The sequence below is a fragment of the Marmota flaviventris genome, chromosome 10, assembly GCF_047511675.1.
Source record: "Marmota flaviventris isolate mMarFla1 chromosome 10, mMarFla1.hap1, whole genome shotgun sequence".
In the NCBI taxonomy this organism is placed as follows: Eukaryota; Metazoa; Chordata; class Mammalia; order Rodentia; family Sciuridae; genus Marmota; species Marmota flaviventris.
The window spans coordinates 108,937,039-108,960,706 of record NC_092507.1 but is presented as its reverse complement, the minus strand read 5'-3'; the positions used below and the strand labels follow the sequence as shown (position 1 = coordinate 108,960,706).

Below are 23,668 nucleotides of genomic sequence, written 5' to 3'. Positions count from 1 at the left end.
TTATTATTTCTTAAAATTTTAATAAGGGTGTTTTGCTTTGGAATGAAAATCTCAAATTAGATTTTATTATTTGTTTTTTAATAAGAGAGCAGTTTGCTTAGGAATGAATTTTCCTTACATCATTATCTGAACATTTATTTTGCCGTTTTAGTTTTATCATTACTAATCTGTTCTCAACTCATTAATTCAACAAACATTTATTGAAACAAACATTTAGAGTAACAATGTAATGGGCACACATATTCTCAGAATGTTCATCATGGTTTTAAGATAAATTGCTTAGTTTCTATTCTGAATCACATTTTAATTACTTATTGGAATTTTCATTTTCACTCACATTTTTGTTTCTTTTAACTCCAACTTTTATGTTACGTATCAATTATGAACATTTATTTAAAAACAAAACACATTGAGAATTTAGCTAAAGAAAACATCTATTCATTTTTAAAAGTAGAAGAAAAATGACTGTAATACAAAAAATCATTCATCATGTAAATAATTGGCCAAACTAGTTTTATGCCTCTGAGTTGAGTTCAGAATGTTTGCGTTGGTTTTACAAAAAAAAAAAAAAAAAATCCAAATATATTGTGTTTTAATTTATAAATTCAAATACTCAGCCCATATTCTCTTGAAATTTTTAGAAAGCACACCTTTTATATAAAAGAACAGCTCTCTCTTTATAGCTTGTATGTGTCATAGAGTTGTCTCGTGTCCTTTTGTACAAAAATTGAAGAGGAAGAGGATATAAAGAATTATGAACAGAAAGTATTTGGTAAACTTTTTTTAAAACTATTCAAAATTAAAATTACCTGATAAATAAGTTTGATAATACAACATAACATAGCTACAAGTAACTCAGAGCCTCCTCAACAGAGTAAGGAAGACAAATGAGAGTAGCTTTCACAGACATTTTCCAGCTTACTCCAGTCAAACCCTGAAACGCTGGAAATCAGCCAACTCAATGCCATATTTTGCGTGTGTTTTGTTTGAAAAGAAAGGCCATAGGGACATACCAGGAAATTACAGGCTGGTTAGTTTTGATTCAGTTGTGGTTAAAATCTTCAGGAACTATTTTAAGAAATCAAACAGAGGAAGAGCAGGAACTCAGTTTAGAGGGACCCGCATGGTTTCAGGAAAGGAATAACTTGCCTCACTAACTGGATGGAATTCTTGGGGGCTGGATTACCAAAATGCAGATACTACCAACATGAATGTTGGATCTAAGGAGTTTCAAAACCCAGTCGTTCACAGGAAATAATAAATGACTCCCTGGCTGGCTTATCTGTAAAAGAGAGTAGTGCTCTCCTAATTTTGATTTTTATTAATAAAAACATTTTATGGACTTTTAGAAAAATTTAAAGAAACACATATTTTAAATAGAGTAGTATTTTTAAGTCCCAGTAGCTAATAACAAAAGTTAGCTACTGTTATTGATTGTTTGGCACCGTATTAAGCTTTTGACACATGTTGTATCATTTAATCCTTTAAATAATTTTATGAGAATTACTCCCAATCTGCAGATGGTGAAATCAAGGGTGTGAAAAGCTTAGTAATTTCCCAAGGCCAAACAAGTACTCCCAGAGATGGAGTTGGGATTCAGACCCAAAATTTTCAGACTGCAAACTTAACTAATGTGCATACCTCTCCCAAGCGTGTCTCAGTAATGATGAAATGGCTCTCTGGGCTCACAGGCAGTTGAATGAAGCCCAAGAGATGTTTCCCCATGGGACAGATGGCTTTGCCTAGCCACCTACCAACAACTATCTGGTCCCATTAATTAACATTGCACACAACAGACTGAGGTAAAATGTAGAGACAGTAGTCAAGGAAAAGGAGCAAACTCAACAAAGATGAAAGCCACTGAGCTAACCAACCACCAATGCCCAAGGCAATTCTGACTTAATTTCCATTTCCACCCTCCTTGCCCGGAAATGACCCAGTCTCTAGAGAACCACTTAGAAGGAGACTTTTTGAAATTAATTCAGATGCCCTCATATCTTCTCCCTCCCCTTCTGGATGGTGAGATGGATAGCACCGGCTGACCTGGCATTAACACCTCTCAGAGCCACATGGGATCCACAGGAAGCAGACATCAGATAGACATCAGACCCCCTCACCACCACCACCACCACCACCACCACCACCACAGTTAGGGCCATGTTCTCAATCTTTGAATTAGGAACTGCACCCTGAAGATGGCAAGTAAAGAATCTCAGAACATTTTCTGGGGTTCTAAAGATTATATTGTTTCGTCACATGAAGCCAATAACTGCCTAAGCTTATATTTACTATACCATAACATCTCTCTGGAGAAGCAAATTCTTAAACTTCATGCATTATATTTTCTATTCAGTGGAGGCATGGAACAGAAAATGAGGGGGGTAAGAAGATAGGTAACAGAATAAAAAGAAAATACATAACATTCACAATGTCATAATCCTATTGATATTAATGTTGACATTTTGGTATGCTTCCTTCTATGGACCTGTTTCTTTGCATAGTTGTAATATTTATAAAAATATTTTAATCCATATTTTTACAGTTGAAACACGTCACAATTTGTACTCATTCACATACCACATCTATCACTATTTGCTGTGGGGCATTCCAGAGATTGCCATACTTTTCTCAATTATGCCTCTATTGTTGAACATTTAAGTTATTTACATATTTTTAGAATAAACAATGTGCTCTGTGGTATGTAAATCTCAATATTTCCAAACATTTCCTTAGTATAGGTTTTTAGAAATGGATTAATTAGACCCCAAAAATGTTCCCATTACCTTGTGTTTCCAAAGTAGGCTCTTGACCATTTAGACCCAATTCTCTATTTAAAAAAAAAAAAAAAAAAACACCCTGAGCAAATGAACTTGGAAATCGCTGTGTATTATATACAATCTTGGAGATTTAACTACACAGTAGCTGATTAAAATTGGAGAATTTTGTGAAAATAAATCTGTCTGATATTGTTTAACCTGTCTCCCAAACTTATTTAATTCCACACATATTCTCTAAGACCATATTTTGGGGCCCTATCATCTGGGACCAGTAGAATAGCTGTTTATGAGAGAGAATGATATCTTGAAAGAGAACTGTAGGAGCACTCAGGACCCAGTCTGTCATGGAATTTGTTGCAGCTTCCATGAAGATGTCTTCTTATCCATATTCTTAATAATATTTTTGTAAGGAAGTTGTATTATAGATCACATATGATAGTTATGCATAAATATGTAAGTTCATTATTAACTATAAGAATAAGATGAAGTATAGCTCTTTATCATCAGTTCAATTGACTTTTATCATTAGCTTCCTATTCATAGTGAGGAATGGGAGAATTAATCTCTATCAATCAGTTATACTTGAATTTTGACATAAGTGCCAAGTAACTGGGTTCCTCTGCTTTATTACAAAGGAGAATTATTTTTCTATATTAATTTGAGAAGATTCTAGGTAGATGTCATTTGATGCTCAACTAAGTATGTGAAATGCTGACCCTATTTTTAGTCATTGCTAATACAAGACACCACATCTGCTGGTTAGCTTGAGTGGTGTGCCTATCCAAAGCCTTCTCACAGTAGGAGGCATCCAGATGCTTTCTTACATGTTGCGTTTTAAAGAAAATGTATTCTGTAATGAACTTGACCCTCCCTTCATTTGCTGGGAACATGTGTTCCCCAAACATGGTGGAGAGAAGGACATTTGGGGATACTCCCTTCTCCTATTTTTGCCTTGAATTGGCAAGAATTTTCTCTGCGATTCTTAAGTTGTGAGCAGATGACCATAGGATGGGAGCATGTATTCCATGTTCTCCAGAAGCAAGAAAGGCCAGAGGAAGAGCTTGTGTGAACAAACTTTAGTCTATGATTTAGGGGTCAGCTTTGCTGAACACTTGCCTAAAGGTTCTAACCTTCCCGACCCCCAAATCCCAAGACTTGAACACAAAGATGGGAGGGGCTTACCCGGAATGAAACAGAAAGGGAAGGCAATAGAGAAGGACCGACATAGAATTTTAGGGGTGAGTCTATCAGTGCCCGCAGCCAGAGGGGCCATGACTGGGTCAGTTTGAATGTGGAGGGTGAGAGAAATGAGGAACAGAATGGGTATAAAAGAGTAAATAGAATGCCACTGAGGTCATCCAGGAGAGGACAGAAAGGACCATGTAGGACAAGGAAAATGTTCAGAATATCTACCACATCTCTGCCTGGACCTGAAGTCAGAAAGACCCAGGTGTTTCTGTCTGCTCCTGTTCTCTTCTGTACAATTTCTGTGAAAGATTTCTTGAAATTTCACCAATTGAAAACTCATCATTGTAAATAGGAAACACTAGACAGTAAGTTGTATAGAAAGAATGATGACAATTATGCAGAAAATGAATTTGAAAGAATTCATCAAATATCTTCATCATTCATCTTTCTAGCTGACAGAAATTTTGATTTTTAAATTCTTTCTATTTTTTTCTAATTGTAATAAGGTTATTTTTATAACAAAGACATTGAAAGAAGCAAATCAAGATTTCTAAGATTTAAAAATACTTTTATGAACTCTGGGAAATTGATAGCATCTCAGTGTTGATGGAAATTAGTTTAAAGATACTTTTCTTCAGTTTTCCAAGTTTGACCTTGCTAAGAAATGCAAAGGCTGAAAAAGAGGAAGAAGAAGAAGGCAATGAACAGGAAGAGTAGGTGACATTCGGAAAAGTACGCTGCAGAGACCGGAGAGAGGGAAGATAGACAAGCAGGAAAAAGAAGTTGGGAGAGCATATCAGAAGCTGAGACAGGCCGAGAAAGCATTAGAACAAGATGAGTTGAGGGTCTGGAGTCAAACCAGTCTCTACCAGAACTGTGCATGTTAGGACAGACTGTTTGTCTTAATTTATACAATGGAAATAAAGTTATATGTCTTAGAGGTTGCTTTGTCTTTTTAATTAAAAAGACAATGTCTGGAAAGCCCTTCTCATAGAGCATCACCAGACTATGCTGCTAACGTTTACCACTTACTTTGAAGTTTTGGTTATGGTCAGTCCTCCTTTCCCTAGAATCCCAAGAAGGCTCAGATGAGAAAAGACCCAGAGAGCTCCTTAACTATGTGAGGTGACGAAAAGCAAGCATTAGTGCATAAAATGAATACATCTTTATTCTTACAGGTGAAGTTTAAAATAATTTAACCTACAATGGTTTCTTCTTCTCAGAGCAAAAGATCACTCTGAGATTTTATTTAAAATTGCAGTTGTCAAAATTTCTGGTGAATTTTGATGTTGATGTCAGGACTTCTCTGTGGCAAGGCCAGCTACCTCCCAGGGAGCTACACAGGGCACCTTAGAGTATGTAACCCCCCAGGATTTACCACTAGAGTATCCTGCAGGGATCTCATCAGTGCCTACAGGATAATCCAACTCAGGGGAGCCAGTTCATGCTCTATGGACCTATTGAAAATGAGCTTTTAGATTCAACTATTACTTGCCTGCACTAAGCCTGAGTTTCCTCCTCTGTAAAATAAGAATAATGCTCTACTCATTTTGGCTGTTGTAAAGACTTAATAAGATGCAATATCTATAATATAAGAACTCTGTAAACAGCAATGCAACAATGATAATAACGACAATGAAAGTCGTGACTAGCTCTTTGCTAATGTACTGCTATGAATACTACGGTCAGTTTTATAGGACATACGCCTTAGTCTTAATTGTAAGTTTTTTCCCTATAGACAAGTTATAGGAAGTCAAGTTCAGAGAGTTATGTCAAGAACCTCCAGTCTAAACTAGAGGAGATAACAATCCTTTATAGCTCTAACATCCCAATGCACTCCCCAGACCATAGGGTACCTCCCGGGTTTCCCAAACCCTCCTATCAGTCTATCAGGATATCGTCTGCCCTGGACACATTTGAATGATCACTGCCATTCTCTTCCTATCTGGCTCTTCTTTTCTAGTGTTTTTTTAAATTGTGACAAAAGGTCACTGCCTTCATTCCACCCAGGCCATTTACTTCCATGGACATACTGTGAGACTTGTCATCACCGAAGTCTTGAAATCTCCCATTCTCCAACCTTGGAAATTTCCTCTCCTTTCCTCTTTCTGTGACCCAATATCTGCCCCACAAAATTTCTTCAGCCACATCTTAACTTCTCATCCATGGATCCCACCAGACCTGTCCATTGTCACCTCGGCTATTTGTTCAGTTTAGGCTCCACGGTCCAGTGTAACAATTCCTTTACAAACTTCCAGTTCCCTTGCTCTTCTCAACTTCTGTCACAATCATTTTGCAAAACTTCTCCCAGGACCAACTCAATGATCCATGATTTTCACGCCTGTACTCAAGAAGCTAGAAGTAACTGCAGGCGTTCATGTCACTCAGCAAACTAGTTTCACCTTAAATTTGCAAACTCAAAATTTTCAGGACGGTCTCAAGACTGGCAGAGTTCTGCTGCATTTCTTTAATACACTTGCAACCCCCTCTCTGAGATGACTCTTACACTACCTTCCTATTCAAACCATCTACCTTTAAACCTGCCTCATCCCAGTTGCTGACTTCACCTTGTGGTTTTATTTGAAAAACTGAAACATTCTCTCAACACCATCAAAACCTCTCCCTTTCTGGCATCCACACTCCGCCAGCCATCCTCTCCTTGCTGCTCTTTTTAAACTAGAAAATTGTCTCTCCTCCTCTCAATGTCCAGTTATTTAGACATTCTCTTGGTCTCATTCCATCTGCCCACCTCAAGAATTTTCTTTTTCCCCAGATCTTCAGGGTCTCTCTACTGGATCATTCCATCAGCTGGCAAACATAGCATATTCTGTTTACACACACACACACACACACACACACACACACACACAAAGAAATACACACCTTGACCTCAAACGCCTTCCATTCACTTTTCTATTGGGTGACACAGAGCCTGGTTCCCTCCATGAGCAAACTTCTCAAAACAGTTGTGCCCTGTGGGCTCCCTATTGTTGCTGCCTCCTTTTTAACTACCTCCACACCCTACCATGTCTCCACACTCCACAATGTTATCCACAACTTCCACCACTCATCTTTTTGTCCTTCTTGGTCCTGTGGTTCTCTGTTTTCACACTATATATTCCTCACCTGCCTTTTAGCTACTTCTCTGTCTCTTCTGCCGGCATTTCCTCCTATTTGTGTTAGAGCTTCCAACAGGATCCCAGGTTCAGTTCCTGTATTTCTCAAGAACACTCACCCAAGGCCATCCATGTCTTCACACTTCTACCTATGCACTGCCCACTCCTGAATTTGCAACTCTGGCCAAATATCTCTAAATGTGTGTTTTCAATTTCTTCCTTCAGATCAAAGGGGCATCTCCTATGTAACTTGATCACTCTTAACAGTCTTCCCACTTTCAGTTAAACCCATTTCTCACGTAATCTTCTCTATCTCTGTAAGTGGCACCATCGACCACCTAGTAGCTCAAACTAAAATCCAGGGAATTATCTTTAATGTGCCAGCTTACTCATGCTCCTACCTAATCTTTCAAACCCTGCATTTTCAACATGCAAAATGTATATGAAATCTATCCTCCACCATGCCAACACCTTACTGTGAGTCACTATTAGATCCACATTGAACTTCTCTTCATTTACCAGAAATGATGGGGCCCTTTCCTAGCGTATACCTGCTCCTAGCCAAAGCTGTGAGTGACACCTGCAGCCTCTTCAGATGCCTCCTCTTGATGCTGAGGAGCAGGTACTGGGACAGTGGAGTTGTGCCACCACAGGAGCCAAGGTGCTAGGCACACACAGAGACTCATGGGCACCACCAACATCACTTCTGGTACCAAAGATGAACCAGGTGCTCTGGAACCCTTGACAGCCAGAAACAACCTGGATAGGAGGACATCTTCTCCCCTGTCTTCTCTGTCACATTCTGTTAACTGGTTGCCAAAGCTCCACATCTTCTCCTTTCCCCATCTCTCACGTCTTTTAGTTTTTCAGACTTAGTTTTCATGACCTTAGAGAAACAGACATCAGAGTCCAAGACATTGATACAATAATTTTAATTATTTTTATTTTCAGTTTAGTTGAGTGTGGAAAAAATAATAATATTCTGGATCTTCTGAATAGCCATCTTATGATCTGGTTCTGCCTTATTATTTTAATGATAATAAATGCTTTGTATTTATAAACTTGTGCATTGGAAGCATAATTATATCATTCAATACTGCATAAATTTTTTGGCAATTGTTTGAAAAGAAAAAAAAATGGTGGGAAAATTGTGTCTTCACAACATGATCTAAGAACATTGCAAACAACCAACTGATGTTTTATGCTGATCCCATCTTTGAATGTATCAAAAAGCAGCCATTAAGTTATATCTGTATGTTTAAGTAGGATTATAATAAAAACAATCTGTTAGTGCTAGGTTTCCAAAAGAATCTTTTCGCCTTTAAAAATGGGCAATACGTTACTTAAACTGTGAAAAACATTGTCAAGGAGATTTTAGAAAAAAAAAGTAACTACTCTTCTACTCTTTATGTTTCCCTGTTGCATTTTTAGTTTTTATTGTGTTTGTATTTTATGACCAAACTCAATTCTCTCTGAAACTCAGGCAGGGGCTCCCCAGGGTTGGGCTAGAAGATGAACCTAAATTCCCCACACCACAACATACTCAGTGCCATCCTCCTGGCTCTGCCTCCAAACATCTGAAGTGGCTTCTTAGGCCACAGTCTCTGGTAGGATGAACTCTCTCCCTCCAGGCTCTTTGAGCAACTTCCTGGCACCCACCCCTCCAGTCCTTCATGCATAGATGTGCCTCATCACACCCTAGGTTCAAACTGGAATCCCCACTATCCTGGCTTGAAGAATGAAAAAAAAAAGAGAGAGAGAGAGAAAAGAATAAATAATGATGGATTGAAATAAAGGATTAATTCACCTGATATTGAATCGCTTGCTCACTGTATGATTTGGAGTTAAAAGAAAAAAAAAAAAAAAGTATTCTCTCTTTTCAGGTAACAGATGACAAAGTTAAGATTGAAAAGGACAAAGGGAAAGCCAAATCTCCCAAGGAGAAGAAGCCCCCAAATGCCAAGGTTGCTAAAGGAAAGGGCAAGGATCAGCCCGAGGTCAACACGACAGTGAAGAAGACCACGGAGCTGAAGCGGAGGGGAGAAGAGGAGGAAACCAGCCGCTACATCGGTCAGTAAGGCGCTGCTTCTATTGGTTGCCTTTTGCCTTTGGATTCTTGTTTTACCACGTATGACATACTCGAGAGATCATTCGGATAATTATGCTCAATCTTTTCCAGCCTTTTCATTCTTGATAAAACCATAAATCACTTAACTTTCCATGACACTTTAAGAGGAAAGTTTTTCTATTTGCAATTCATTTATGTTTTTAGCAAATATATTATGTAGCATGGGTCTCACTGGGCACATTTATATAGCACAGATGAGGAGTGAGATAGTGAGCTGATTGTGCCACCAAGGAGCAGATGATCTTCTTGGGAACATAAAGGAAAGTAAAACAAAGTGAAAAGTGAGTGTTGTGGAGGGTCAAAAACAGTGGAAATGAAATCAGGCCACTTAATTTGAACTTCCTGACTCCAACTTCTCCCATTATCACTTTTTCCTAATTAGAGCATCTAGAATTTTCTTTAATCTTAAATTATCAACATAAAAATGGTTTATCCTGGGCAGGTAATAGTGATTCATTGCTGCCTCCCCTGAACCCACAAGGAGCTACTTGTTATTATCTGCATTTTATTTATTTATTTACTTATTTTAATTAATAGATTTATTTTTGAACAGTTTTAAGTCTGCATCATATTTAAAGGAGGGGGCAGTAAACTTTCATATCCATTATCAGTTATCTCCCGTGGCTCTCTTCTACGTACCCTAGACGAAGAAGCAATGATACAGAGTTCATGGGTAAAATCAGCACTGACTTGTTGAGTGACAGAAGAAAAATCATTACATAAAAAAAAAAAAAGGAAAGCTGTGCATCTGTTGTACTATTCATAAACTGGTCTTGATGGGCTCTTGTAGAATGTAATGTTTTTATGTGCCATGCATTATCAGTATTAAAGTATGACAATGATTCTCACCCCCCAGAATATCACATTCTCAGATAAGCTCATTTGTTAATATGAATCTTATATCTAGGAAAAAATAGAGAAAATGTGTATTTTTTAAAAAATAATGTATAGTTGCTACACAACCAATCCTCAGAATTCACAATCACTGACATAACTTTGGTAGAAAACACGTCCATATTCAATATTTCCCTCTCCTGTAAACACCTCTACCTATAAAATACCACAAAACTGCAGCTACTTGTAATTCAGGAGTAAAGCCAGATGTTGCTCCAAAGAGATTAGAACCCAAAAAAAAGAAGAAGTTACTATAGGCTAAACTCTGGCAAAACACAAGCACACGTTTTTCATGACCACAGGCCTCACGTATGTTTGTCCTCCTATTACACCTATGTCTCATTTGAAAAAGTGATTTAATATTTTGTAAAATGGCCACAATCTTCTTACTGGAAAGGCAGTAATGAAAAACAGTCAACACTACTGCATTCCAGCCAACAAAACCGATTTTTTGGCAAGCGGGAGGGATTATAAATGCATGCATAATATATATAGCCATTGAACTGGCTGAGCAAAACCTGTTCTCTTTTACAATGACGGCTGCTCTTCTTTATGGTATTTTGAACAGACGATGAGCCAGATGATGGTGCCCAACATTACATTATTGTTGTTGGCTTCAACAATCCTCAGCTATTAGCCATTATGACTGAGCTTGGCATTCCCATAACCAGCGTGATTAAAATATCTTCAGAGAATTATGAACCTCTGCAGACACACCTGGCAACAGTTAGCCAGCAGCAGGAAGTTTTTCTTCAGCCAGAAGGTATGCAGTCTGCTACACAACTTACTGAGTCTTTCGACATTACCCGCTGTCCTTAAAGTACAAATGCAATCTGCTGTCCAAAACATAGTCCTATAATACATACATTATTAAATCTTTTCAAGGCTTTGATTTGCTATTGATTCTGCCTGTATCAGCCAAGAGTCGTAAATTTTGCAAATTAAAATCATACCCTGTGTTTATACCCCTTTGTAGCCATAAAAAAAAAAAAAAAAAAAAACCCAGACTGCAAGTCAGAAAATTTGGTTATGCAACTACAGTTCTCAGGAACTTTTGATCTCTAACTTTTACCCAAAGTATACTCTGGGTGGACTGCTGTTGATAATGTTCTTGTAAAAACCACAAGTCACCAAATGACCCAAGTGAGGTCCCAGCCTTGGATTCTTGCCCTACTCTGCTACTGGTTTATTGCGATAAGTCAGAGGGGGCACTTTACCATCCTGTCCTGAGAATTCAAACTTATGGGATAAGATCCCAACCATATTGCCATTCAGTCATTTTGAGCCTTTGGGTCTTCAACTCAGCGAATTGTGCTAGACCACCTCTGTGGGAAAGAAACAGAAAGCTACTGTGTACTTTCAACAGCAGAATGGGGATTCAGTGCAAGCCTGTGTTTCCAGAAATCCCAGCTCTTTCTGCCATATGTGTTGCTTTCACTGCTGTTTATTAATAATATTTGCACAGAGCTTTCTAACTTATACAACCACAATTTCTGTAACACTATGTTTTTTTTTTTTTCAATTGCTTTTCAACGTTAGAAATCACTACCCCTGATTATAATAGCTATCATTACTGGGCACAGGTCTTAGGACAAGGCTTAGCACTAACGGCTTTATTAAGTGCATTGATTCATGCACTTGCTCAACATCCTGAGGAAGTACGTTTTATTATTTCCATCTCACCAAAAAGGACTCTCAAACTAGAGGTAGCTATTAAATAAAAGAATTGAGATTCAATCCCAGGTTACTGCTGACCATCTCAAAGGCTAGTTACATTAAATAATTTCTCAGTGAAGCTGGTGAAAAAAAAAATGTCGCATAAGTACCAAATATAGTCTTTCCATAAATGTTTAATGAATAAAAATAAATTAACATAAAAATAGACTTTATAATGGAATAATGAGTCCTCAGTGGTAGAAAAACCTACTATTCAATTACAGATATAACAAGCATAAATGTTTTAGACAAATGTTCGTGTGTAACTTTATCAAAATCTGTCATTATGTTCCAGTCAGGGTACAAATGCCTGAAAAAGAGTCTGTAGCTGTTTTAATGTGACCAAACAGTTAACTAAAGCACAAATCACTCATCCAGTTTGTTTAGCCATGTGAGAAGGAGAAGTGAATCAACTATGTTTTTAACAGTTACATAGCAGACCCAAATATGGTCAAAAAGTGATTTGCCAGAAAAACTGGTCCTGTATAGACGCAATCTCAAAGTGATAAGAATACTGAGCATATTTAGCTTCCAAAATGTGTGTCCTCATCATAATCTTTCTGGGCCTCAACTATAAAATCAAGGTGAATAAGCTCACTTTAATATCAACCTCAAAAGTAAAATATTCTGATTTCATAATTATATTGTCCGGTTTCAAAAACTTCCCCAAATTACATTTTTTTCTTTTTCTTGATATAGTATAGATATCTTGCAATGCCCATGACTCACTTTTCCTGTTAAAGTGAGAAGAAATTCAGTACTCTCATTTTGTAGTAAAACATGTTGCTATTATTAGATAAAGAAGCTGAAAATTTGAAGAAAGAAAACACCACAAAAGAACTCAAAATTTTTTGGAAGTACTTGGAACCAATCCTGAATAACGAGAAACCTGAAACAAATCTCTTTGATGTCGCCAGACTTGAATACACGGTCAAAGAAGCCAATTTTCCTTCTGACTGGTCAGACAACAAGATGATGGTTAGTATACTTGTCAGTGAGGGTGTGTGGGTTTGGTATGTGACCCTGGTCCATTTGCCCCATTCACTCATTCTGTTGATATTTACTGAGCACCTATGCAACATGTTGTGATAGGCTCCTTCATTTTCAGGACAAGGATAACATTAAATGCCCAGTTGCAATTATAATCTGATTCCGTAGCTTTTAGCATATAAACTAGTGATAAAGAATAAGATGTAGAATAAGATGAAGATAAATATTAGGTGTTTCTTTTATTTAGTGGTACATGGCTTTGTTTCATATCTCAATAATGTTCTAGGCAGTAATTAAAATGTTAATATATATTTATTGTGAAAGTAGTAAATTGTATAGTTAATTGTATTACCTCTCTCATATATCAGAGATATATTAGTTCAAACATTGTTTTTCTAAACCCTTGCTTTTATCGCCAAAATTATATTTTTTACCTTATTTGACCAATAAGCTCTTTCCTAATAGGATGACTTGACCTCTGGCCCAACAATTAACAGGTAAAATTTTCTGAGGACATCTATTGACCCCTGCTATTGAGGAACTTGCAGGGAGGCAAAACTAAAACCATGAACCAGAGAAGCAGTGATCCAGGAGTCATAGATCTAGTCATAGATCCATGAGTTATATGAAGCACACTCTAGTTTTCCGACAATTCAGAAAAGGGAAAAATCAGATACTTGGAAATGTAGCAAATCCCAAATGCATGAGAGTTTTGTTTTTTTTTCCCCCCTTAACAAGTTCAAGTAACTACTTTTCAAGGATGCTATGGAAGGTGTTCAGGCATCCCTCCATTATTAAAACAAAGATAGAAGCAGAAAACTTCTCCTGCCACTTTCTGCTCAACCCCCAGTCCCAACAAACAGGCTATATATTTCAGCATCAAAGGAGTGGAACTGAAGCAGAATGTTAGGGAGGGACCACAGGCAGCCAGTGCTCTGAAAGGAACAGGGCAAAGTGGGTAGAGATGGTAGATGGGTGTCTACTACAGTGACTGAAAACAGGGAACATAAAAAAAAGCCCACTATCTAGGAGAGGAGTGAGATCAAAACCTGTAACAGCCAAAGAGCAGTGACGATAGGCTGGGGAATAGGAGCTTCTGACTTGAGTAAGTAGCCTTGGTTAACTGTGTTTGACTTGCAAAGACTCTCAACATACAGCATTAGATGTCACTATGCAGAAGCAGAATGCTTGAGTCACTTGTCAACAGCCAGAGTAAACATTAGCCTTGGGCTATAGGTGCAAAATGAAGCTGGATGTAAAAAAGCTGTAGCTGGTGACAGAGTCAGTTTTAGGAAAACTGGTTACTCTGGACTTTGCCTTTGCCCCTTTCTGCCCCTTCATCTAGAGGTGGAGAGTCTTCCTGCCTTCCCTTTTACTCTCTGCTTCCCAATGCTGAGCTCAGAAAAGGACCTACTGTCATCTGCCCCACCAAGAACTGGGGAATTGATGCTAAGGCAGCCTCCAATCAAGTACCTTTTGTTCCTTCACTAGGGAGAGCTCTCTTCTGTGAATCTTTTTTACTACCCAGGCACAGACTGAGAAAAGCTGAAATATATTGAACTCAAAAGAGAGTGCATTCCATTGCATCATAGGGACATGGATATGAATACAGTGACATATAAACACAACTTCAAAAGGCCCAGCACCCTTCCTGAAATCCTGCCTCCTACTCCCAAGTGTTCACAACTTTCTATTCATTAAGAAGTTTAACCATTTAATTTTAAAGAATGTGATAGTGGCTGTATTTTCTTTTATACCAATTATAGAGAAGAGTTTAAAGGACAATTAAAATTTGGGAAAAAAAAATATTTTTTGTCGAAAAGGTATTATCAGCTTACTAATTATGACAAAGCATTCCTGACTTCGATTTAGCAGTTTAATGTCCCATATGTACATTTGAGTCATGAGGGCAACTGGCATCAATGATATTGAGCTCTCTAGAAAGCCCTTTAAGGCTGTGCTGCCCAGCTGGTCACACTCACTGCTATAAGTCGATTTGCAAGTAATTTTGAGTATCACATTCATGCCAGCGCTTTGGTGTGAATCCAGTTGCAGTAAGGTTTTAGAGTCAAGGTGTACTTCATAGTTTGTGAGTGAAAGGTCCACTATTCAGGATGACGGGAAAGGAAGAGTCTTGAATAATACTCAACAATAAAGTTGGACTTCAGAAGGCCATTGGACTTAGTAGTGAAGATAAAAGTTTGTTTTAAACTTAGGACCACATGATAAACATAAAAAAATAGAATCTACTTCTAGTAGAAGCAGACCACTTATATTGTGTTGCACTCTCAGATCTATCTATAAGTTGATAACAGCCTCATAGCCAACATAGGAGCCAGCCAAGGAGTCCTTCTTCCTCTCTGGATGGAGGAAAGTATTTGTAACCTTGGCTGAAAACAAGCAGGCTGTATTTCTGCTCAGCCAAGGTAACGAAAGCTTTACATCAAATAAATGCCCATCAAGATGTGCTAACTGCTCATGTACAACATCTGCAATATCTCAAGTTAAACCCCGATTGCTGAAATAATTTGCTGGCCTTTAGCATATCATTTGGTGCTTGATTTTAAAATGAACTAACTAGGTTAAGCTAAGGGATCACTGGGCAGATGCATTACAACATTTCCTAGAAATACAAACGAAAATGTATTTCTATGTATTTAGGCAAGGAATGCCAGGTTGAAGCCTAATCAAAAAACATCTCTATCTTAGCATGAGCACATGAATCCAAATGAATCGGTGTGTTATGATGAGCAGAGCTGTGCACTTCCCTGGGCTTCTGCCAGACTATGATTCCCCGTCTCCACAGGAAGCTCTCGTTCTACCTTACCTCTTCAACTCAGAAATAGGTGGAGCCTATTTACTCCTTCTTGGCTTCCAAGCAGACACAACAATCACAGAGATCCCCTACTCCTGGGAAATTACTCCTGGAAATGAAAGCACAAGTAATAAGAGCACCTGACCTATAACTTGCTTGTGGACCCATAAAACTTGTGGACCTTATAGAAGCAATAATGTACTTGGAATTTTAGTGCTTTTCCTTAAAGTTAGCCCAGGTTAAAGGAAAGAAGGTAAACATGGAGGAAAGAAAAAAATATCATTTGCACACACACTGTAGCATCCTGGAGTGGATGATACAGAAAGCTGAGCAAGCAGTTCCATTGTGCTACCTGCACAGACAGGTAAGAAATCATCTATCACTTGTCTTTGGCTAAGGATATCCAAATTAACTAACATGTTTAAGGAACTGAGATAACAAAAGTTTAACAGTCACTCTGTAGAAACTACTGACCAGATTGTATTTATTTAGTTAAAAAAAAAAAAGAAAAGAAGGGTTCAGGGATACAGATTTGGTCACCAGAACTGGAATCCAGTGTGACTCAGGGATTCAAGGATTTTTTTTTCTATAAATTATTGATAGATTTAGTTGGCAAGGGGGACACAAACACGCACCTGTTTACAATAGTATGAAACGAACCACCAAGTGTCATTCATCGTCTCACCTGTAGCTGGTATGAAACTAACAGCCAATTGCCATTCATCTTCTCACCTGTAGATGGAATTGGGCACCGAAATTTTTGAAAATATTGCCTGCCTGATGTATGACAGCTTGGACTGGAAAAGGCAACACCAGCACTACTTGGAAAGCATGAACCTTATCAATGTCCCGCTGGCAGTGACTGAGAAAACTCTCCTAGAACCTGTGATTTCTGAGGTAGGCATGGTTCAAAAGTCTTTTGTCAAGCGTCCGAAGGAAAGATGACATAAAAACTTGTGTCGAGGTAATACTAGCTGGTTGGAATTTAACATTTAAGTTTGGGTACAAGGAAAAGCCCCCTAGGCACAATGTTGAAGAGCTGAGTGGTGGGGTCTCTGACCCTCACAAAGATGTGGATGGAACCCACTGGTCAACACGTGGAGTGATGATCAACATGTAGAGCAAGGAGAGGGATATTGAGAAAGTAATCACAACACTTATTTAGTGCCTACTAACACTGTGAAAGGTGTTGGCAACACAACAGTGAAGACTCACTCCCTGTTCTCATGGAAGTCAGAGGCCACTGCCATTGCAACATGGCATGATGAATGCCAGGAGCTGTCAACTCAGACCACAGCAGAAGCAAAGAGAAATGGCATCTCACCTGGTGTGAAGAGGAGTAGGGTGGAGAGGAGGGTTGGTAATGTGAATTCTGAGCTGAGCAAATTGCCTGGTGATGGAAAGGTACACATGACATTCTCAAGAAAGAGACAAAGAGGTACAAGGTACAAAGTCACAGGAACAAAGTAAAATTTCAGGAGCCCAGGCCACAAGAAGTTCAGTATTTCCAGGCTGCCTATGCAACAGGGAGACCAACAGTATAATAAAGCTGCAGAGGTGGGAGGCAGATCAGGAAAGTCCTTTAGTGCTGAATTAATAATGAGTTTGGTTAGGTTTTATCCTGAAGGCAGTGGAGAAGCACTGGAGGATTGATTGGAAGGGAGAGGATGGCGTGACTCCATGTCACCCAGGGAAGAAAATATTTTGTACTCTCAGTGCACCATCAGCCTATCACCTTCCCTGAAGTTGCTCAGTGGGCTGTTAGGAAAAACTGACGAGGATCCACACCCATTCCACTCCTTCTTTCCTTCTTCAGACAAGTCCTTTTCCTTCTATCATATTAGATGATTTTATCCCAGAATCCTATTGATATCATAGCAGCATTCAATGAAAGCACCTCTCAGCTGGATATCTCAGTGTGTCTTTTTCATTATTTTTCACACAGACTCCACACTCTACCCCTGGAAAGAAGAAAGCACAAAGTGAAGAACCACCCGCTCCACCACCAGGCATGTATGAAATCTGTGGCTGGAGGATCAACATCATGAGAGGGCACTTTAAAGAGTAATGACTATCTTTCTTAATGTCTTCAGCTACCTTTCCACTGACAGTTCCTATGTTATTAGTACAAGGTCATTGTTTGAATTTATGCGTGAAATTTTAATGGAAGAAATGGAAAGCACATCTTAATGGAGCAATAAAGTTTTGTGTATTTTACAGCAACATTCGTCACCACAACTGAGGTAGACATGAGATATTACAATGATTTGCTGAATCCGATCCCAGAGGAATTCATGTCTGTACCCCTGATACTGCATTGTATTCTAGAACAGGTGGGTGGACTTTTTCCAGAGGGTAGCCTTGAGTGAGCCCCTTCATCTCTCTTTATTTCCACTTTTAACACTATTTTAAAATTATACTCATAATACCTGAATGTATTCTCAGTTACAAAGATTTTTTCATAAAACCAAAGTTGGCTTTCATTAGCAGCTTTAATCCTCTTTCTTTTGCTATGCTCTGGAATTCCACTTAATACTCCCCTAAGTTTTGAGAGAACATATCCTTAAAACTCTCTTTTGCTAGTATTGTTTTAATGGAAGAAGAGGACAAGGATAGGTGGGGTGGGTAGTGGTCTTCAGCTATCTTTAAATGTTATTTTGAACCTATAGATTTAATTAGACATTTCTACTCTTGATGACAATATTAGTTACTAGTGTTTTTCACATAAATGTGTCCATTTAATTTGGATTTTTGATATGGTACAAGCTGTATGTATTATTCACTTGCATGTGTTTTTACGTTCCTCTGTATACTAATGTAATGTTAGTAGTGTGCTAAAGGCTGAGTGAATTGCCCGATGGAAAGCCTGATGGGGAAAGGGACATAGTGACATTATCAAGAAAGAGGCAAAGATATGGAGGTCAAATAGACATATTAAGGCATGAGCCAGGACCATGAGGAAAATCAGTGTTCCCAGCCTACCCGTGCAAAGTAAAGACCAGCCACACTAGTAACATAACATCTGGTGATGTTCCCTTCTCATGACTGATGTTGTTATTTATTTGTACCCTCTCTTTCCTTGATCTTGGTTGCTGTATGGTTTGGATATTGAGATGTCCCATAAAACCTCCTGCGCTAATGTAGGAATATTCAGGCGTGAAATGATTCCATCAGGAGAGCTGTAGCTTTCTCAGTCCATCCTAGCTTGAATGGACTGACTGGGTGGTAACTTTCACTGTGTGTGTGGGGTGGGGGTCCTGGAAAGGTTCATCTTCCCTGTGGCTCCCTCCCCCTGCCCTCTCTCCATTGCCTGGCTGCCATGGGGGGGTCTTCCATCACACCCATCCTCCATGATGTTCAGCCTCTGCTTGGACCCAGAGAAATGGACTTGGCCCATCATGAACTAAAACTCCAAAACTGTGAGCTGAAATAAACTTTTCCTCCTCTAAGTTGTTTTTGTTGGATATTGTGGTTGCACAAACAAAAAGCTGGCTAATATGGTTGCTAATCATTGCTATCTATTGTATTGGTCTTTCCAAAGAAAGAGCATTTTGTTTCATTGGCCAACTCCTTTTTACTTTTGAGTTTATTAACTTCTTCCTTTATCTTCATTATTTTCTTCCCTATCCTTTTTTGGGGCTTATTTTGTATTTGGCTTTAATTAAAATCTTCATTTATTTTCAGTCTTTTTTGCCTTACTTAGGTTTATGTTTCCTCTTGAGCATTTCTTTGGCTGCATGTTGATATTTTCAATGTATTCAGTTCTTAATCTTTTATATACTTATTTCTCCCATGAATAATTTTATTTCTACAATTTATTACTGATTTTTAATTTTATTGCTTTATGATCTATGAACCTGATCTGCAAGTTAACAAAGTTAAAATTTCCTGTGACTTCAGTGACTTGATGTACACAGTCAATTCTTGTGACTGTTCTATGTATATTCGAAAAAAATTGTTATTCATAGTAGCCACATATGCATAGCACTTATATCCACCAGGCACTGCTCTACATGCTTTCAATATATGAAGTCATTTAATTTTAAAAACAATACTATGATGCAGGAACTATTTTTATCACCCATTTTACAGATCAGAAAACGGAACCATAATAAGGTTCAGTGGCTTGTTCAAGTCGTAAGTGGCAGAAATGACTTTTGAACCTAGTCAACCTGCATGGGAAAGTATTTTAATGGCATTGCTCCATTTTCTTCTTCCTTCTAATTTGCTGGGAGAAGTCGGGTGCATGTCCAAAATTAATCTTTCTTTTCTTTCTTCTTTCTTTATTTCTTTTGCAGCTCTCTATATTTGATAACAAAAGACTATGTCCAGGTGTATTAGTGTGTTTTCTGTTTCTACAACAAAATCCCCGAGAGTGGATAACTTTTTAAAGAGAAGAGATTTATTTAGCTCACAGTTTGGGGAGGCTGAATGTCCAAGACCAGACATCCTCATAGATTTGATCTCTGGTGAGGGCCTCTTATCTAGGTCTCATCATGGCAGATGGCATCATGTCTACAGCATGTGTGAAGGGGAGAGATCACATGGCAAGACAGGAAGCCAAGAAAGAGAAGGGACTCAGGCTCCCATGAGAACTACCTTTCAGTCCCTTCCAAAGTCAGTATGTCCAGGGACCGCCCAATAGGCTCCGCCTGTTAAGGTCCCATCACCTTGAGAACCAAGCCTGTAACACACACACATTTGGACAAACCACATCCAAACAATAGTAAAAACTATGGTTTTGTTTGTTTTTTCATCCTGTCAACATGATCTAAAGGAATTATAAATTGTTTTTTAATCACATCCTAAGTGAAATTCAATTTCTTACAGTATCCTATAAAGGCCTTAAAATTAGTTTCTGCATTGTAGCTTCTTCTCATTTCCTGCTCCATGTCTCTTTCTCTGACACACAAACACATGCATGCCACATGAACACACATACACATACATACATGGGCACGCACACACACAATTTTTCATCAATGTAGGTCTTTGGGGATTTCCTCAAATGTATTACTTAATTTTTCCTTAACCTTTTACCCCAACTTCTCTGTCTGGTGGAAGTGACACTGGAGCACCTGATTTAAAGAAGTTCCACCATATATATACATACACACACACACACACACACACACACAGCACTCTCCATCGCAGTACTTTGTTTTATTTAAACTATTGTAATTAAAATGTATTTATTAGCCTTTTAAAATATCTATTTATTAACCTGTTTCTTGCCGCTTTCCTCCCAATAGAATGCACGCTCCATGTCAGCAGGAGCCTAGTGTGGTCTCAGTCATTGCTGTGTGCCCAGCACACAATAACCACACTTAATTCCTAGTCGGCACTGAGTATGGGTTGTTGAATTAGTGAGTGGATGCTGAAAATAAACCTTCCATTGTACCTTCAAATATTGTTTCTCCTACTTACCCTAATTATAACTGGATAGATGTTGGGATATTAGAATTATTCTCATTAAATTTTCTTTCAATATATCCTTTTGGAAATCTACCTTAACTTCCTACTTATTTCCTACCTTAATTTCGGGTCTGCTATTGAAGTTTTGTTTGAGGAATAAGATTTCTAACTTGTAAATTCTCTAATTTTTTGCACAGTCTTCCAGGCTTATTCTTAGTTCCATGTTTATTTTAAAGTCTTTTCAGACCCTGTCACTGTTGTCACCTCTACTATACAGTTTTCTGTTTATTGACTACCTTACTTTTCTAATCAATCACACTAATATTTGCCTTTGTCACCCCATAATGTTTTTTTGTAAGACTACAGTTTTATTATGTCAATAAATTTATTAAAAAATACTCTGAAGAGCTCACAGTATCATAGTTTCATTTACCATAGTCATTCTTTTCTTTTTGAAAAAATATTTTGAAAGCTTTTTTTTATACCTTTATTTTACTTATTTATTTTTAGTGGTGCTGAAGACTGAACCCAACACCTTGCACTTGCTAGGCAAGCGCTCTACCACTGAGCCACAACCCCAGCCCCACCATAGTCATTGTTGTTGTATTCAATATTACTATGTTCCCGATAACCCAGAGGAAAGATAATGAGCTCAGTTACTAACACGTGGAAGGCTCCCAGTAGGTACTAGGTTCGTGTCGAATGAGTAAAGCCTTCTTAATAGAGAATGAAAAGGTTGAAGTATAAGAGCGTGGAGATTGCCATTTTACAGAAACAGACATTAGATTTTACCATTTTGGAAGTGGAACAGTTCTGATTGGTCTTTCGAAGTTGCATCAGGTCCACAAGATAGGTGGAAGATAGAGACTGGAAATAGTGATTCTTGAAAGTAAAGTGTTTATAATTAGTAAAGAATACTGAACCAGGTGCAATGGCACATGCCTATAATCCCAGCAACTGGGGAGTTTGAGGCAGAAGGATCACAAGTTCAAGGTCAGTTTCAGTTACTTAGCAAGCAATGCCCTAAGCAACTTACTGAGACCTTGTAAAAAAAAAAAAAAATCTGGGGATGTGGTTCAGTGGTTAAGTGCTCCTGGGTTCAATCTCTAGTATTAAAAATAAAAATAAAATAAAATAGAATACTGAGACTATTTTGTTATCCTAGAGTAGACTAACAAAACTCAATAGGGAGTTATTTTTGTCTCCCACAGGACATTTGGAAATGTCTGGAGATTTGCCAGCACAATGGGGTGCTACTTGCATCAGAGGGGTAGAGGCCAGCCATGCTGCTACATATTCTATAGGGCACATGACAGCCCCCATAATAATTATGTAGTCCAATTATCCAGTCTCTACTGCCAAGGTTGAGTGAGAAATCTTAGAAGGGGTGTAAAATCATGAGAATAATTTTATTATTTTTTTATTATTATAGTGAAGAGACTATACATTAGCTACCTATCTTGAGTACATTTCAACCTCTTACCTGATTGCCATGTAAAACTGAATAAGGCATTTAATCTGTCTAGACCTCACTCTCCCCACATAAAGGAGACTAATATCCATTACTGATCTCATCTTCTTACACTTTTTTATTCTTGAAGAAATAATGAGGACTTGGCCTGAACCCCAATTCCTCTATTCAATAGCCCTAGACTTGGACCAGTCATCTAACTTCACTCTCCTTACTTTTGTTCTCTATAAAATAGAAGATAGTATCTAACCAAGATTGCTATGAGGGTTAATTGAATTAATGGATATGAAGATGCCCTACCGCGCAGTATGTGGCAGGCAGTTAGTTTGGATTTAAATATTAAATCCAAAGTTGCACTAGTCCTGTTTTCAGTGCTTTAAGAGAAAGAATGAATATTTTTGTTGTTATTTTGACTCCTGCTGAAGTTTAGTGTTTACCATTTGTGTTTTGTGTTATCTATTTTAATGCAAGTATTAATATCATGTCAACTTAAATGCATAGACTGTAAACATTTTTCCTTTTACTGTGTTAATCGCTGACACTTTCCTGCTGTTGTCACTAGTACTTTAGTGTGAGGAACAGTCCTCCTCTTACTAAGAGCAATGGAAATTCAGGAGTATCAGTAAAGAGTTGACCGTTCAGCCAATCCCTCCCAATGGTTCTTTCCTATAGGTCGTGGCAACTGAAAAGGATCTTGTTCCTCCCAGTCTGGTGAGGCCACCCCCGAGAGCAGATGGGTTAGACAACCGGATCGCAGCTCACATCGTGTCTATGCTGCCCTCTCTCTGCCTCTCCGAGAGGGAGAAAAAGGTCAGATGGCATGAATTAGCCAACGAGTTTTTACATGATGGGAAAGTATATAGTCTCTCCTTAAATGAGTATATATTTCAATTTAAATAGAATCTCCACGAAATATTCTTATCTGAAGAAGAAAGAGAAACAAAAGCAGTGCCCAAAGGCCCTCTCCTACTGAACTATCACGATGCTTACGCTCACCGGAAGTATGCACTGAAGGTAAGGATCAGGTGGCCCAGAGGGTGATTGAAAAGTGCACCTGAAATTCACCAGCTGAAGGAATCAATTAGATAACCTCATCAAAGCTAGGTAATAGGTGAGGTATGAATGTCAGAAAAGAAAGATGGGTAAGGGAGAAATCAT

The 23,668-nt window shown here is 38.3% G+C and overlaps 1 protein-coding gene across 1 annotated transcript in view; it reads left to right on the top strand.

Annotated features, from left to right (window-relative positions):
- Positions 1-23,668, top strand: part of Spag17 (sperm associated antigen 17) — a 212,384-nt gene that overhangs the window by 66,491 nt on the left and 122,225 nt on the right. Inside the window, exons 5-12 of the mRNA XM_027940326.2 lie at positions 8,965-9,151; positions 10,672-10,866; positions 12,616-12,797; positions 16,363-16,521; positions 17,570-17,633; positions 17,845-17,957; positions 23,183-23,320; positions 23,411-23,524. Coding sequence (XP_027796127.2) covers positions 8,965-9,151; positions 10,672-10,866; positions 12,616-12,797; positions 16,363-16,521; positions 17,570-17,633; positions 17,845-17,957; positions 23,183-23,320; positions 23,411-23,524 — 1,152 coding nt within the window. The remainder of the gene's footprint in view (positions 1-8,964; positions 9,152-10,671; positions 10,867-12,615; positions 12,798-16,362; positions 16,522-17,569; positions 17,634-17,844; positions 17,958-23,182; positions 23,321-23,410; positions 23,525-23,668) is intronic.